We start from the raw sequence: 17,100 nt of genomic DNA on the forward strand, positions 1-17,100 counted from the left end.
ACAGTCAAATATGGTTCAATGAAAAACAGTTAAGTATGAAGGTACTATCTATCTATCTATCTATCTATCTATCTATCTATCTATCTAAACTACAGGCACTATATGATAATACCACTGCTAGGATTAAAATCAACAGATAGTTCTCCATAGTGTCAACCCAGAGAGGGGCTTGAGGCACAGCTGTGCATGATCAACATTACTCTTTGTACTATAACGAGAACCATTTGCCCAGTGTATCGGACAAAATGAAGATATTCGAAGAATTAACATTAAAGGGAGAGAACATAAATGGACTGCTACGCCGGCGGCATTTTGGTCTCCCCGGGGCAACCGACACACACGAGACCTAAACTCATGCAATCATTTGAACGATTCAATCGACTATCAGGATATAAAATTAACAAAGGTAAAACTCAACTGGGCGGCACGCTGCCCAACTGGTTAGCACGTCTGCCTCACACTTCTGAGGACCCGGGTTAAAATCACTCCTCGCCTGTGTGGAGTTTACTTGTTCTGCCCGTGCCTGCGTGGTTTTTCTCCGGGTACTCCGGTTTCCTCCCACATCCCAAAAAAAAGCATGTATGGTAGGTTAATTGAAGACTCTAAATTGCCTACAGGTGTGAATGTGAGTGCGAATGGTTATTTGGTTTCTATGTGCCCTGCAATTGGCTGTCGACGAAGTTCAGGGTGTACCCCGCCTCCTGCCCAAAGTCAGCTGGGATAGGCTCCAGCACGCCCGCGATGAGGGTTGAATGTATATCAAGAAAGCAACTTTTTGAAGTATATCCCTTGGAACTGGTCAAACATTGACAAACAATTAGTCAACATCTTGTTGGTAGCCAGCAAGAAGGAAATGGCTAAGACAAGAAAGCCTGAGTCACACTAAAAGGGTGGATGGGCATGACAATGGGCATTTACAAAATGGAGAAAATAAAAGTATGTCAATCAAATCATTTAACAATTAGTTTTTTGCTGGGGAAATTGAGTTAACTTTTAAACCATATTTGACTTTCACTAAGGAATAAATAAGATGGTAAGAGGAGATCTCTCCCTTGTTGTACAGAGTTCACCTCGACTCAATTTGATTTCTATTTCAAAGGAAATCAGTCAATGAACATGAATATCGCACGAATATCAATGAACACGAACATTGCAGCGTCAAAGAGAACAAGCCATTTTCAACACTTTGGATTGGTCCATAATTTGTAAAAATAACACACACGTGGGGACTGACCAATAGTATCGACTTCAGAAAAACTAAGAAATTTTTTAAATTTTGACATAGGACGTTTCGACGTGATGCCAGCAATGTGTATGTGTAAATATTGGTTTGTATTCACATGTTAGTAGTAACATCATTTGTGTAGTTTAAAGGGAAAACAAATATATCATTTTATCTATTTACCGACAAGTTTTTCCCTTAAAATGAAAGAGTGTATTTTTTGGGCACATGCTGCATATGTAAGGTACTTAATGTACTTTGAAAGACAATCTAATAAAAAGTGAATTACAAAATGAAAAAAAAAATACACAGCAGGTAGGAAATGTTACTGTGCACAAAAAAAAAAAAAAAAAAGCTAAAAAAGTAAATAAATCATTCACTTACCTTAGCAGCATTGATCACTGTCGCTGTATAAGATTGTGCATTATCATCACAAGCTCCTCCTCGAGATTGGTGACATCTGATTAACTGCAAAATCAAAGGAAACAAAAGCAAACATTGACTTTATTGGTGGATTTGATTGTTTTGTTCGTTTATTTTTCCTGTTCCATCAGAAACCATTTTTTTTATTGTTATATGAACAGAGGTAAAAATAAGTCTGTGACCTAATTTAAGTTTGAAATCTATGCGGTTTGAACGATTGAATGCAATAGCCTTTGAACACCAAAACTGTTCGCAAACAACAGGATTTGAAATTGTATACGGTGTGACGTCGGTTCGCTGATTAATATTCAAGTACCTGCCCACTTCGGAGATATTACCAACCCACTCATCTCAGGAAAAATGCCTGCGCGACAATGTGGCTGCGTCTTGTGCAAAGCTTGAACTTTGTGTCACCTGCCGAACTCAGATCTGTTCAGGAATAAATGGCTTCAATTTATTTGGGGAGAAATTCGTAAGCATTTCAGAACCAGAATTGTACAGTGTTCGGGGCAATTTCGTTGTTGAAAGTGCATTTCCGAGTTTGAAGCGAGCAAGCCAAATGGCTGCAGCATCCGCCGCAAGCCATGTAAATACAGTATGTAAAAGCATACAACAAAACTATATTTATAATGTTGACTGTAACGGCAGTCACTGTCGCCGAAATGTGTGCGACAGATGAACGCCGCGACCCATTACGTTATAATGATTGAATAGGACCCACTTTCAAACAGATTCAAAATATCCTCATCTCTTTTAGTTAAAACTAGACTTTACAAGGATTTTATCGGGCTGATCAGTATCGGCCGATAATTAGCATTTTATGCTGATCGGCTTCAATGTCATAATTTGCCGATCCGATCAATGACGTCATTGATTGGCTCCACAAAAGACATTGACTCCGCGTCGCCATCGTGCACAGTATCTTTGAATCCAAAAGCTAGTTTATTTTTAGCGTCTTTTGACGCAGTATTGGAAATATCTGATGGCCAATCTTCTTCTTCTTCTTTTCCTTTGGGCTTGTCCCGTTAGGGATCGCCACAGCGCCTCATCCTTTTCCATGTAAGCCTATCTCCTGCATCCTCCTCTCGAACACCAACTGCCCTCATGTCTACCATCACGACATCCAATTGTATCCAACCTGGTCACTCCGAGAGCGAACCTCAACATCTTCATTTCCGCCACCTCCAGCTTTGCTTCCTGTTGTCTCTTCAGTGCCACTGTCTCTAATGCGTACATCATGGCTGGCCTCACCACTGTTTTATAAACTTTGCCCTTCATCCTAGCAGAGACTCTTCTGTCACATAACACACCTGAAACCTTCCTCCACCCGTTCTAACCTGCTTGGACCCGTTTCTTCACTTCCTGGCCACACTCACCATTGCTCTGGATGGTTGACCCCAAGTATTTAAAGTCCTCCACCCTTGCCATCTCTTCTCCCTGTAGCCTCACTCTTCCCCCACCACCCCTCTCATTCATGCACATATATTCTGTTTTACTTCGGCTAATCTTCATTCCTCTGCTTTCCAGTGCATGCCTCCATCTTTCTAACTGTTCCTCCACCTGCTCCCTGCTTTCACTGCAGATCACAATGTCATCTGCAAACATCATGGTCCACGGGGATTCCAGTCTAACCTCATCTGTCAGCCTATCCATCACCACTGCAAACAGGAAGGGGCTCAGGGCTGATCCCACACTTCCCTCTTCTACTCTCCTTTCGCTCTCATTTTCCTCATTCATCAACTCCTCGAAGTATTCTTACCATCGATCTAGCACACTACTGGCACCAGTCAACACATTTCCATCTCTATCCTTAATCACCCTAACCTGCTGCACATCCTTCCCATCTCTATCCCTCTGTCTGGCCAGCCTGTATAGATCCTTTTATCCTTCTTTAGTGTCCAACCTGCCATACATGTCATCATATGGCTCTTGTTTGGCCTTTGCCCTGTGTCACATCTCAATGTTTTGGACATACTTGGCAAATAAAGATGATTCTGATTCTGATTCTGATTCCTTTCGCCTCTCCTCGGTCCTCTCAGTGTCCCACGTCTTCTTAGCTAACCTTTTTCCTTGTATGATTTCCTGTACTGTGAGGTTCCACCACCAAGTCTCCTTCTCTCCTTTCCTGCCAGAAGATACACCAAGTACTCTCCTGCCTGCCTCTCTGATCACCTTGGCTGCAGTGGTCCAGTCTTCTGGAAGCTCCTCCTGTCCACCGAGAGCCTGTCTCACCTCTTTCCGAAAAGCTGCACAACACTTGTCCTGTCTCAGCTTCCACCACATGGTTCTCTACTCTGCCTTTGTCTTCCTAATCTTCTTCTCCACCTCCAGAGTCATTTTACACACCACCATCCTATGCTGTCTACCCACACTCTCCCCAACCACTACCTTACAGTCTGTAACCTCCTTCAGATTACATCGTCTGCACAAAATGTAATCCACCTGCGTGCTTCTACCTCCGCTCTTGTAGGTCACCCTATGTTCCTGCCTCTTCTGGTAAAAAAGTGTTCACTCCAGCCATTTGCATCCATTTTGCAAAGTCTACCACCATCTGTCCCTCCAAGTTCCTTTCCTGGATGCCGTACTTACCCATCACTTCTTCATCACCCCTATTTCCTTCACCAAAATGTCCATTACAATCTGCAGCAATCTCTGTCTGGGATGCGCAGAACTACTTGTCTAGCTCCTTCCAGAATTTCTCTTTCACCTCTAGGTCACATCCTACCTGTGGCGCATAGCCACTAATCACATTACACATAACACCCTCAATTTCAAGTTTCAGCCTCATCACCCCGATTCCATTTCTCTCCCCATCGACACCATGGTAAAATAATTTAAACCCTGCCCCTAAACTTCTAGCCTTACTGCCTTTCCACCTGGTCTCCTGGACACACAATGGACACACAATATATCAACCTTTCTCCTAATCATCATGTTAACTCCCGAGATTTTCCGGTAATAGTCCCAACATTCAAAGTCCCCACATTCAGTTCTAGGGTCTGTGCTTTCCTCTTCTCTTTCTGCCAAAGAACCCGCTTTCCACCTCTTCTTCTTCTTCGACCCACAGTAGCTGAATTTCCAACGGCACCCTGCAGGTTGACGGCGCCGGTGGAGGACGTTGTTAACCCGGCCCACGACCGATCCGGTATGGAATTCTTTGGATGAACGCTCATATTTGTTTGGCAAAGTTTTAAGTCGGATGCCCTTCCTGACGCAACCCTCTGCATTTATCCGGGCTTGGGACCGGCCTACAGTTTGCACTGGCTTGTGCCCCCCATAGGGCTGCATTAAATATCTGATGGCCTATAAAGTTACAAAAAAAAATAAATAAATAAAAACACGTAATGCCCGGATCAGACTACAAGACAAATTTGCTCTTTCACGATGTCAGCCTACTGAAATAAAATCTTGTATTCCGATACCACCACATCCCGTTTCTTACGATCATTGGGCTTTATCTTGTCAACCCAAATGCGACCGGATACATGTGTTACCGTGGCGACGACAACAAGAGTGGATCGCGCAGACTGTAATATGAGGACAAAAAGGGGGGAAACGTGTGTTGGTGGTCACCGTTGCTCAGGACAGGAGAGGACGTTCGTTTAAGGCTTGCTTGAGGTATGTTCCCGTACTTTTAATATGATACCGCTCGCAAGCAGGCAACAAAACGTTATGTAGCCTAGCAAGCTAGCGGTAGCACGGACGGTTGTACGTAAACATGCCGCCATTCTGTTGAATCATACTCTAAAGTTTCGGTGTGGGTGAAGTAATTTAATTAAAAATAAAGTAATTTAATTACAGTAAGTTAGCACTGATTATTTCTGTCATGTAATGTTGGTTTGACCTGACTGATTAGAATACACGATCTGACGAAAGCAGTGATTTCCAACCTTTATGTAGCCAAGGAACATATTCTACAATTGAAAAATCTCATGGCACAACAACAAACAAAAATGTCACAAAAAGTGGATACATTAATTACTGTATTTACTTTCCGCCATCTAATCGAAGAACATTCATTTGTTTGTCACTCTGCCTCACTGGCATAAATAGAGGAACAAAGATACATGTATTGTAAATATAATTTTTTTTAGCCCCTCCTTGAGCCGTCACCTTCTCGTGGTGGAGGGGTTTGTTTGTCCCAATGACCCTAGGAGCTAAGTTGTCTGGGGTTTTATGCCCCTGGCAGGGTCACCCATGTCAAACAGATCCTAGGTGAGGGACCAGACAAAGCTCAAAGACCCCTTATGATGACAACATCCCCGGCTACAGAAGCTGGCTCTGTGGACGTGGAATGTCACCTCTCTGGCAGGGAAGGAGCCCGAGCTGGTGTTTGAGGTCGAGAAGTTCCGACTATGTATAGTCGGACTCGCCTCCACGCACAGCTTGGGTTCTGTTACCAGCCCTCTCGAGAGGGGTTGGACTCTCTTTCACTCTGGAGTTGCCCACGGTGAGAGGCGTCGATCAGGTGTGGGTATACTTATTGCTCCCCGGCACCAAACAGCAGTTCAGAGTACCCACCCTTTTTGGAGTCCTTGGAGGGGGTGCTGGAGAGCGCTCACGCTGGGGACTCCATTGTTCTGCCGGGGGATTTCAATGCTCACGTGGGCAATGACACTGAGACCTGGAAGGGCGTGATTGGGAGGAACGGCCCACCCGATCAGAACCCGAGCAGTGTTCTGATATTGGACTTCTGTGGTCATCACGGATTGTCCATAATGAACACCATGTTCAAGCATAAGCGTGTCCACACGTGCACTTGGCACCAGGACACCCTAGGTCGCAGTTCGATGATCGACTTTGCGGTCGTGTCATCGAACTTGCGGCCGCATGGGTGAAGAGAGGGGCGGAGCTGTGTGTTACTGTTAAAATGTCTATTGCCAAAATGTACGTTTATTGATTTTTTTTTTTCAAAATTCAAAATCAAACATATTGTAAAGCATTCAGTGCACCTATAATTTTTGTTAAAATTACTTTTGGTAATGCCGTTAACATTTTGGTAATACCAATAATCGGGATCATTTTGGTCATGTGTGTCTACATGTCAGATTACCTTGTTTTCAGCATAAGCTAGCCAGCGACTTCCCAGTGCTATTGGATTGAGATATGGCCCAGGACAGGGATAACAACCTGAAAAACCCAAAGCCAATTGCATAAATATCTTTTACAGGTAACATCAATTATAACATACACATTTTGGTATACTGTATAACGCTTATAGGGAAAAAAAACTGCAAATCAAGAGCGAGAGACAATAAGAGTTCAACACTGTTAATAGTAAAAGATAAACAGAATAAAGCACTGAAGCCCTGTTTCCACCAGGTGGTAGAATACAGTATTGGTACATTATGTATTTTATCACATTTCCATTGTAAATGGTCCAAAAATAACCAAGTGTTCCCATATCTATTTTTGTCTTGTAACACTTCATGGACCATGACGCAATAAACAATATATTATAGAATTTGACATAATGCCAGCAATGTGAACCAAGCTCTGACACCAGTCACACGCGGACTGAAAAGCTCATAAAAGGGGGTCTTGTACCCCATACACCAGAAGCACCCCCTACGAGATCCCCCGAGGGACACAGTCGAACGTCTTTTCCAAGATCACAAAGCACATATGGACTTGTTGGGCAAACCCCCATGAACCCTACAGGACCCTACTGAGAGTGCAAGGATGGTCCGCTATTCCACGGCCAAAACGAAAACCAGTCTGCTCCTCTCGAATCTTCCCAACTTAACGTCCTCTCCAGAACCCATGAACAGACCTTACCAAGGAAGTTGAGGAGTGTGATCCCCCTGTACTTGGAACACACCCTTACGGAGGATGCGGAGATGAGCAGAAACACACAAAAATAATGCCATAATTGGCACGCCAGGTCGAGAGTTTAAAGTGCGACCAAACAGGAGAAAAAAAAAAGTCTTGTAAATTTGACACGTCACAGAGAAGAATATTGTTAACAAGCCTGAATGAATGACTCAAACAAATGAATGAATTAAAGAATTGCAAAGTACATGCAATCAGGCTTCAAAATGGTCAACAATTGAGGAATTATTTAAGCTTGCAGACGCTGTGGGCGTGTCACTGAGAGCTCTGAAAATCCTGCTTCTACTATCAAGCAAATACACGTATCACCTTCCTTTTCTCACGGCTCCTTTCCAGCGACCGAGATATCACACGCTTTCACGGGCTGCAGAGAAGCAGCCTCTGAGCCGGCATAATGACCATAAACCATGAAATTCAGTGGACAACGTGCTTCTGTGGCCACAGAATAGTGCTCCATAAGCCTCCAAATCCGCGCAACGATCTCCGGTCCTCTTGGATGAATTTTTCCCCTCCGGGAAGGAGGGAGGGAGGCTGTGAGGCTAACGTCACTAACACTGTTGTGCTGGACCTCCAGTGGCTTCTCTAACTGCTGACAATGGGCCGCAGAGCGGCGGATCTCGTCCCTTTTACTGCTGCCTAGCAACACAATGTGTACGGGTTCTAGACACCAAGCCACGTTGCCCACAAAACACATTCGACTCCATGTATTTTTTGTGGGAAGTTTCATGGCCAATTGCAAGCTATACTGGTAGAACTGGGTGATGTTATTTATGAACAAGGAAGTGCAATTCCACCAAATGGCCACTCCATGGAATAAGGGCGCTTGATTTTTATAAAGTGGGGTATACGCCTCAACCCTGTGACATCACGGTGCTAGTTTTTAGCCCACCCACAAAATCAGGAAATTTGAGAAGGTGAAAAAGAGTTTTAAGCCATTTCTCAACAATTCAGTACCACATTGTTCTGTCTTTACAAATGTTTTCAGCAAAAATGAGTTTAGTTGCACTTCAAGCTCATTTGTGAGCTCCAGTTCCATGAAGAGCGCTTTGAGGTGTATTCCTGGCTGTGCAGGAGCAGTTTGAAAGCCTCCTGCAGAGATGTCTTGGTACATCATTTTTCCATTGTCCCGAAGCTTGGGACACTGGGACACCGCATTTACTGTATTATGACTTCCTTCATATTCCCTATGCCGTTTACGGTACAAGTCTGCCAAAATAGCACTCAGAAATCACTCTGCCAACCCTTCTCCAATTGGAGGCGCTTACTGATGTCACCACGGCACCGCTTTTGAATAAAACATTTTTAAATCGAGAGCGTGTTGCTCTCATGGGAAACGCCCTCTTGCCACATCACACTACAACGCCACACAGCATTCTGTGGTCCCGCCTCCACAGCACACTGCTAAGTGTGAAAAGGCCTTCAGTGTGACGCGCAAAGTGGTTATTTGCCGCAACGTGCCTTGAGCTAAAATATATTCAACTCGAGAGTGACATCGCTGTGATGCTGTGACATCCAATAGGAGAGGAGTTGGCGGAGTGATTTCAGAGTGTCAATGGCAATAGCCCAAACAGGACGAGAAGCCTTCCTGTTACTTCCTAGTAGGCTGCTTCCAAATATGGACCGGGACGCTGCTGTACTTGTGCGCTTCGCCACGGCGAACACCAAGAAAACCAAGTGCTGTGTGAAAAGGCCTTAACGTAAGTATGGGGTGTTCATGGTCTATAATTCACTAACGAGTTGATTGTATGTATTCTTTGCTCAAGAATATTAAACTGGCAGTCATTTCCAATAATATCAATCCATTTTGGAGCAAGTGGTAAATAACTAATTGCCTTTGGAACGCCCCCTTTTCATTGCCAGAATCTAAACACCCCCCCATGTCTTGGTGTGACGTCAGTGGCAGAAGTGGACACCAAATTCACTGCATAGCTGGTGTGGAAAAAGGAATGTACGATACTAAGTGGCAGTATTTAGTTATATTTTATATATTGTCGCAGTCGGGTGGAATCATGGTACCTTCAATGACTTTTCAGGAAAAAAATAAATTATTAAAAAAAAATAATAATACACTGCACTGGACAAAGGAATATACTGGGCTACCGTGGCCCAATGGTTAACATCATCGCCTACCACCGTGGGGGACCTAGGTTCAAGACCCCGACTGGACCATCCACCGACATGACCCCGACTCACGGCTGTGGTGTCCTTGAGCAAGACACTGATTTCCCGAAATGCTCCCCGGGCAACTTCAGCTGCTCCAGTGTGTACCACTAACATGTGTATGTGTTCACTGTGATGGGTTAAATGCAGAGAACAAATTTTGTGTGCATGCATGCATGTTCATGACAATAAAAGGCGAGTCGTCTTCTTCTTCTATATTATAACGTGGCAGTATTTCCTCGTATTTTATACATCGCATCTTAAAGCGTGTTCCTTTTTCCCTAGTGACTGTCTTTGGAGAGGAAACGCTTAGCATACATAAAAAAATATTGGGCCAATATTTCCAGAGATGTAAGTGGGCAAAAAAGAGACATTCTCATAAACTTTAGGGACGCAGTTTTGGAACATTAAGCCACATACATTTTTTGGCCAGGAGACCCTCGTCCTCTGACGTTATGACAGCCGGCTAAAGGTCGATTTTTTTTAAACAACAAACCTTCCAACATGTCTCACTGTCACTATTTTCACTCTTTACTGTCTCAAACAAATATCCAGACTTTAAATATGTCGATGAGATTAAAGTGACATCTGGCATAAATGTAGCGCAGCATTTGAGAAAAAGAGCAAAACACCAACAGTAAAACGTGGCAGTGGTGTGATGGTCTTGGGCCTAGACAAATGACTGTGATTGATTTAACAGAAAATCCTGAAGCAGAATGTTCAGCCATCAGTTTGTGACCTCAAGCTGAAGCGCACTTGGGTTCTGCAGCAGGATAACGATCCAAAACACACCATCAACTCAACTTCTGAATGGCTTAAAAAAAAAACTAATGAAGGTTTTGGAGTGGCCTAGTCAAATTCCAGACTTCAATCCCACTGAAATGCTGTGGCATGACCTTAAAAAGGCCATTCATGTTCGAAAACCCTAAATTTTTGCAAGGAACAGTGGGTCAAAATATCTCCACAGACATGTGAAAGACTCATTGCCTGTTATAGAAAATGCTTGATTTCCGCCGTTGCTTTTACTTTGAATAGATTTTGTTTTTCCTTAATAAATGAAATCACCATTTAAAGACCGCATTTTAAGTTCAATTGGGTTATATTTCTTATATTGACATTTTTTGGTTGATGATCTTAAAGTGGGGAAACTATGCAAAAAATATAAGAACTTACGAAGGAGGCAAATACTTTTTCACGACACCGTAGGTCCTTTAAGAGCTTTTTAACCAACTCGGCAACTACTAACAGCAGAAAGAGGAGAGCCCAACTCGGAGTCCCCTGAATCTGCTTTTTCACAGGAAGAGCTCTTGGTGGAATTGAAGTCTTCGAAATATTCTCCCATCGACTCGCAACATCCCAAGTTGAGGTCAGCAGTGCCCCATTTCCACCATACACAATCTTGATGGTGCACTGCTTCCCCCTCCTGAGACAATGAATGGTGGACCAGAAGTTCCTTGTAACCGTCCGGAAGTCGTTTTCAATGGCCACAAGGAACTCCTTCAAAGCCCAATTTTGAGCCTCAGTGACCACCAAAGCTGCTTGGCCTGTCGGTGCCTGTCAGCTGCCTCTGGAGTCCCACAGGCCAAAAAGGCCAAAAATGACTCCACCTTCAGATTGACAGCATCCCTCACCACCTGTGTCCACCAACGGCTTTGGAGAATGCTGCTACAACAGGCACTCACCACCGCCACGGCTCCAGTCAGCTGCCTTAACAATGGATGCGCAGAGCATTGCCCACTCAGCCCCATTCTGTTCATAACCTTTAAGGACTGATTTTCTAGGTGCAGTCGAGGTGTTGAGGGTGTCCGGTTTAAGTGACCTCAGTATTACCTTTCTTCCCACAGCATAACGCATGATTGATTAGCAACTGAGGAGCAACAGTCTCTTTCTATATTTTCGCATTTGCATTTGGGAGGAAGACTTGAAAAGAAATATTGCAATTTTCTGTCAATGATAATGTCATGAGACAGCGATTTATGCAATAATTGAAATATTGGGGGAAAGACAACTACAACAATGAAGAGTGCACATTAAAGTGCACTCTCGTCTGAGTTATTTTAAAGATAGTTTGGTTCATTTAATTAGAACATTTTTATCATTATTTCATAAAGCCCCTCGAACCATTGAAGTCTGTATGGTTCACAGTATAGACTTTCAGTGTTCTATGCAAAACTAATGACCATTTACATGGTCTACTAAAGTCAAAGATTGATCACAGTGAAGTTTCCTTGCATTAAATATATGATTTGGTGTGTTAATTACAACTTAACAAATTGTGCAAATTGTATTACATAATTAGTAAGCTACATCATTAATAAATTAAAAAGTTATTTAAAACATAACCCAAAATATTACAAATAGCAGGTTCAGAGCTGCACATACCACAGGATGGATTTAACATTGCCAAACACCATTGTGAGAAGGAGGACCCCGTTAATGAATGATTAATAATAACTATTGAGCATGTTTAGTTTCCTGTTGGCCAGACACTCATAGAGAAGACAGGCAGACTGGAGGAGACACATTAAAAGTTGCCAGTAAGGTTCAGTTTACTCCAGTCAATGACTTAAGTGGTCTGCAACAGCATTTTAAATACTGTCTGGTTATCTTTCTTTCTGAACTTTAACTGTGCATCTGATGCGACAGGAAATGCAAGGAAGATGCAAGAGCTGTTGAATACAATGTTCCCCTTCGGCTTCGGCTTCGGCTTCAAATTATGTTTGGATAAAAGAAGCTTGATGTGAGTGTTACGGCCCATGGTATTTTCCCTGTTTTCAGTCTGTCTCGCTAATGTGATGCTATGCAAATCTCTGTGTGTTGGTCCCCATCTAGAATTGGCTACTACCTCTGGCTGGTCCAGTATAGTTGATGGCCTTCTTCTCTGACTTGACCATCAATCAATGCTAAACCATCCTTGATTGGATGCAAGGAACCCTTTCCATCAATCCGCTACACCCATTATGCACTTCAGGTTTTTAAAAAGGACTCTTTTGCCTTTTGTCAACATTATTTAATGTGAGCAGTCAGTCGCTGCAACACTACCAAGCAACAAATGTGTCACGTAAGTGGTTAGGGCGAAGGCGAGTAACGCAAGGCAAGAACATGGTGGACCCAATTGCAGGGAAGCAGGGCAGGAGTGCGGGAGTCTCAAAATAATAATATTTAATCTTCAAAAAGGGAAAACTGAACAAAGTCCCACAACAGATACCAATCAAATCAAAGTAACAAAGAAACACTCGAATATCTAAAACTGGAAACAAACTATGACCTGTGAGTAAGACGTGGAATAGAAAGGGAAAATGACACCTGACAATGACATACCACAATGATAAAGACAACTGGCGACTATGACATGGCAAAGACATGTGACAACGACAATGAACCGACAAGAACTGAAAGAAACCAGGGAACTAAATACAAACAAATTGACGAGACAACGAGGAACACCTGGACAAGACACGAGTGGCTGGAGAAAGCTGATTGGTCGACACAAAGTAGACGAGACCAGGTGGACACAACAACCTAATGAGCACACGACAAACATGGAACACAGGAAAACATGGAACAAAACTAAACACAACCCAAACCAAAACACAGACCATGACAAAATGTAGCTGTGCTAGACATCTGAACTGTCTTTGTGTGACAGACAGTACTTGGATGAGTATTGAACTATGTACTGTAAACACTGAGAACAATATACAGACCCCTTTCCAAAAAAACTTGAATATCAGGAGAATGAATATCATCAGACCAACTCCGTTTTTGAATGGCCCAGCCAGAGCCCTTACTTAAACCCAATTAAGTAACTCTGGAGAGACCTGGAAATGGCTGTCCATCGAGGTTAACTATCCAACCTGACAGAACTGGAGAGGATCCGCAAGGAGGAATGGCAGATGATCCCCAAATCCAGGTGTGAAAATCTTGTTGGATCATTCCCAAGAAGACTCATGGCTGTATTAGCTCAAAAAGGTCCTTCACCTCAATACTGAGCAAAGGGTCTGCTTATGACTGTGATATTTCAGTTTTCTTTTTTAACAAATCTGCAAAAATGTCAACAATTCCGTTTTTCCTATCAATATGGGGTGTTGTGTGTACATTAATGAAATTAACAATGATTTCAGCAAATGGCTGCAATATAACAAAGAGTTTTAAGGGGGTTTGAATACTTTCTGTGCCCACTATATATGCTTGGACACAGCACTCTGTGAACACCCAGCCTACTTAGCCAACCTTTGTGGCTTCCCCATCATATGGAGGGTATCCATGATGGTCTTCTGGACAGTTGTCAAGTCTGCAGTCTTCCCCATATTGAACCAAACTGAAGCAATTTAATGACACCTGGGGAAACCTGTGCAGGTGCTCTGAGTTTAGTAGATGATTAGTGTGTGACACTCAGTTTAAAACATTTATGGCTTGCACAATTTGGGCTGATTTCTTCAGAGTATTCAAATTTTTTGAATTCCTGATTTTGTGGGTTTTATGAGCTTTTTCCGAGTGGTGTTATTTGGGCTAACATGTCTCTGCCGTCTGGCCCGACACGTGTTGTGTTGCAAGGCAGCTGCAAATCAAAACATGATCCGCCAAGCCGCGGCCCCAGGCCAGCTCTCTTAAAGATCATATGAATGCTGTTTTTTTTTTGCAGTTATTTTTGGTGGTAAATGAGACAAGGTGACTGCATATCAACTTGTCCATGTCTTTGAATGAAACAAGTAGTATGTGCCTTGATCAAAGGGGATCTCGACAGTTGTAGTAAAACTTTTGGCTGTAGCATTCAACTGTGACTCCCCAGTTCCAAAGCCAAAGTCCTTACAGATGAGCTCCTGCTGCCCTACATTGTGTTATCTTTATCCTCTGGGGGATATTGCTTATGTCACATCAGTTGTTTTAGGGTCTTCTTTTCAGCTCTTACAATACGTATGTGTAAAGATTGTCTAGAAGGTCAGAATGTAATCCTTTAACGTTTAATTAAACATACCTGTAGTTAATACATAGTTTTGCTAAAATTCTACATCAACATCTGAAAGTTGTTGTTTGTTTTTTTTTGTTTTTAAGATTAAACAATAAAGTTCCTTACTTGTCACAAAAAACTTCTTGGTTAAGGTGCAGCTGTCAAATGCAGCAATCTTCTCTTGTAGGCTGATGGCAAGAATACTGTAAAAGAAAGTTTATTAATAGGTGCCAACCAAGTTCATAACGTTTAAATAAAATGCAACTAATTCTACATACTGCTCATTACAGTGAAGATCATAAATCTGGGTCTTGAACTGAATTGATTTGACTAGTTCCCCTGTCTTGAGTGAATACAGGTCAGCACAACAGTAAGGGGGGCTTGTTCTGAAAATACAGAAGAAAAAGCAGTTGGTTTGACTCTGAACATCAAATACAGTCTATTATTATGGATTATAGAAGAATATGTTGATAGTCAAAAGAAACAATGCACAGTGACCTTTACTCTCAAAACATCAAATATCAGTGTCTTTTCTTACAACCCCAATTCCAATGAAGTTGGGACGTTGTGTTAAACCTAAATAAAAACAGAATACAATGATTTGCAAATCGTGTTCAACCTATATTTATTTGAATACACTACAAAGACAAGATATTTAATTTTCAAACTGATAAACTTGATTGTTTTTAGCAAATAATCATTAACTTACAATTTTATGGCTGCAACAGGTTCCAAAAAAGCTGGGACAGGGTCATGTTTACCACTGTGTTACATCACCTTTTCTTTGAACAACATTCAGTAAATGTTTGGGAACTGAGGGCACTAATTGCTGAAGCTTCGTAGGTGGAATTCTTTCCCATTCTTGCCTGATGTACAGCTTCAGCTGTTCAACAGGCCGGGGTCTCCATTGTCGTATTTTACGCTTCATAATGCGCCACACATTTTAATGGGAGGCAGGTCTGGACTGCAGGCAGGTCAGTCTAGTACCCGCACTCTTTTACTGCGAAGCCACACTGTTGTAACACGTGCAGAATGTGGTTTGGCATTGTCTTGCTGTAATAAGCAGGGGCGTCCATTAAAAAGACGTTGCTTGGATGGCAGCATATGTTTCTCCAAAACCTGTATGTACCTTTCAGCATTAATGGTGCCTTCACAGATGTGTAAGTTACCCATGCCATTGGCACTAACACAGCTCCATACCATCACAGATGCTGGCTTTAGAACTTTGCGTCCATAACAGTCCGGATGGTTCTTTTCCTCTTTGGCCCGGAGGACACGACGACCACAATTTCCAGAAAACAATTTGAAATGTGGACTGGTCGGACCACAGAGCACTTTTCCGCTTTGCATCAGTCTATCTTAGATGAGCTCGGCCCCAGAGAAGCCGGCGGCGTTTCTGGGTGTTGTTGATAAATGGCTTTTGCTTTGCATAGTAGAGTTTCAAGTTGCACTTACGGGTGTAGCGCCGAACTGTATTTACTGACATTGGTTTTCTGAAGTGTTCCTGAGCCCGTGTGGTGATATCCTTTACACGTTGATGTCGGTTTTTGATACAGTGCCGCCTGAGGGATCGAAGGTCATGGGCATTCAATGTTGGTTTTCGGCCTTGCCGCTTACATGCAGTGATTTCTCCAGATTCTCTGAACCTTTTGATGATATGGACCGTAGATGATAAAATCCCTAAATTCCTTGCAATTGTACGTTGAGGAACATTGTCCTTAAACTGTTCGACTATTTTCTCACGAACTTGTTCATAAAAAGGGGAACCTCACCCCATCTTTGCTTGTGAACGATTGAGCAATTCAGGGAAGCTACTTTTATACCCAATCATGGCACCCACCTGTTCACCTGTGGGATGTTCCAAACAGGTGTTTGATGAGCATTCCTCAACTTTCTCAGTCTTTTATGCCACCTGTCCTAGCTTTTTTTTATAACGTGTTACAGCCATAAAATTCCAAGTTAATGATTATTTGCTAAAAACAATAAAGTGTATCAGTTTGAACATTAAATATCTTGTCTTTGTCGTGTATTTAATTAAATATAGGTTGAACATGATTTGCAAATCCTTGTATTCTGTTTTTATTTAGATTTAACACAACGTCCCAACTTCATTGGAATTGGGGTTGTACATTAAACAGTGGATAAAAAAAAAAGTCTACACACCCCTGTTCAAATGCCATCCATCCATCCATCCATCCATTTTCTGAGCCGCTTCTCCTCACTCGGGCGTGCTGGAGCCTATCCCAGCTGTCATCGGGCAGGAGGTGGGGTACACCCTGAACTAGTTGCCAGCCAATCGCAGGGTACATACAAACAAACAACCATTCGCACTCACAGTCACATCTATGGGCAATTTTAGAGTCTCCAATTAATGCATGTTTTTGGGATGTGGGAGGAAACCGGAGTGCCCGGAGAAAACCCACGCAGGCACGGGGAGAACATGTAAACTCCACACAGGCGGGGCCGGGGATTGAACCCAGGTCCTCAGAACTGTGAGGCTGATGCTCTAACC

The 17,100-nt window shown here is 42.8% G+C and overlaps 1 protein-coding gene across 8 annotated transcripts in view; it reads right to left on the minus strand.

The window, feature by feature from the left end:
• Positions 1-17,100, minus strand: part of bcas3 (BCAS3 microtubule associated cell migration factor) — a 403,546-nt gene that overhangs the window by 341,606 nt on the left and 44,840 nt on the right. For all 8 annotated transcript variants that reach the window (XM_061781698.1, XM_061781697.1, XM_061781693.1 and 5 more), the window contains 4 exons: positions 14,867-14,974; positions 14,715-14,791; positions 6,699-6,775; positions 1,607-1,690 (listed from right to left, as the gene is read on the minus strand). In XM_061781698.1, the coding sequence (XP_061637682.1) occupies positions 1,607-1,690; positions 6,699-6,775; positions 14,715-14,791; positions 14,867-14,974 (346 nt within the window). The remainder of the gene's footprint in view (positions 1-1,606; positions 1,691-6,698; positions 6,776-14,714; positions 14,792-14,866; positions 14,975-17,100) is intronic.

Source organism: Phyllopteryx taeniolatus, chromosome 8, assembly GCF_024500385.1.
Source record: "Phyllopteryx taeniolatus isolate TA_2022b chromosome 8, UOR_Ptae_1.2, whole genome shotgun sequence".
NCBI lineage: Eukaryota > Metazoa > Chordata > Actinopteri > Syngnathiformes > Syngnathidae > Phyllopteryx > Phyllopteryx taeniolatus.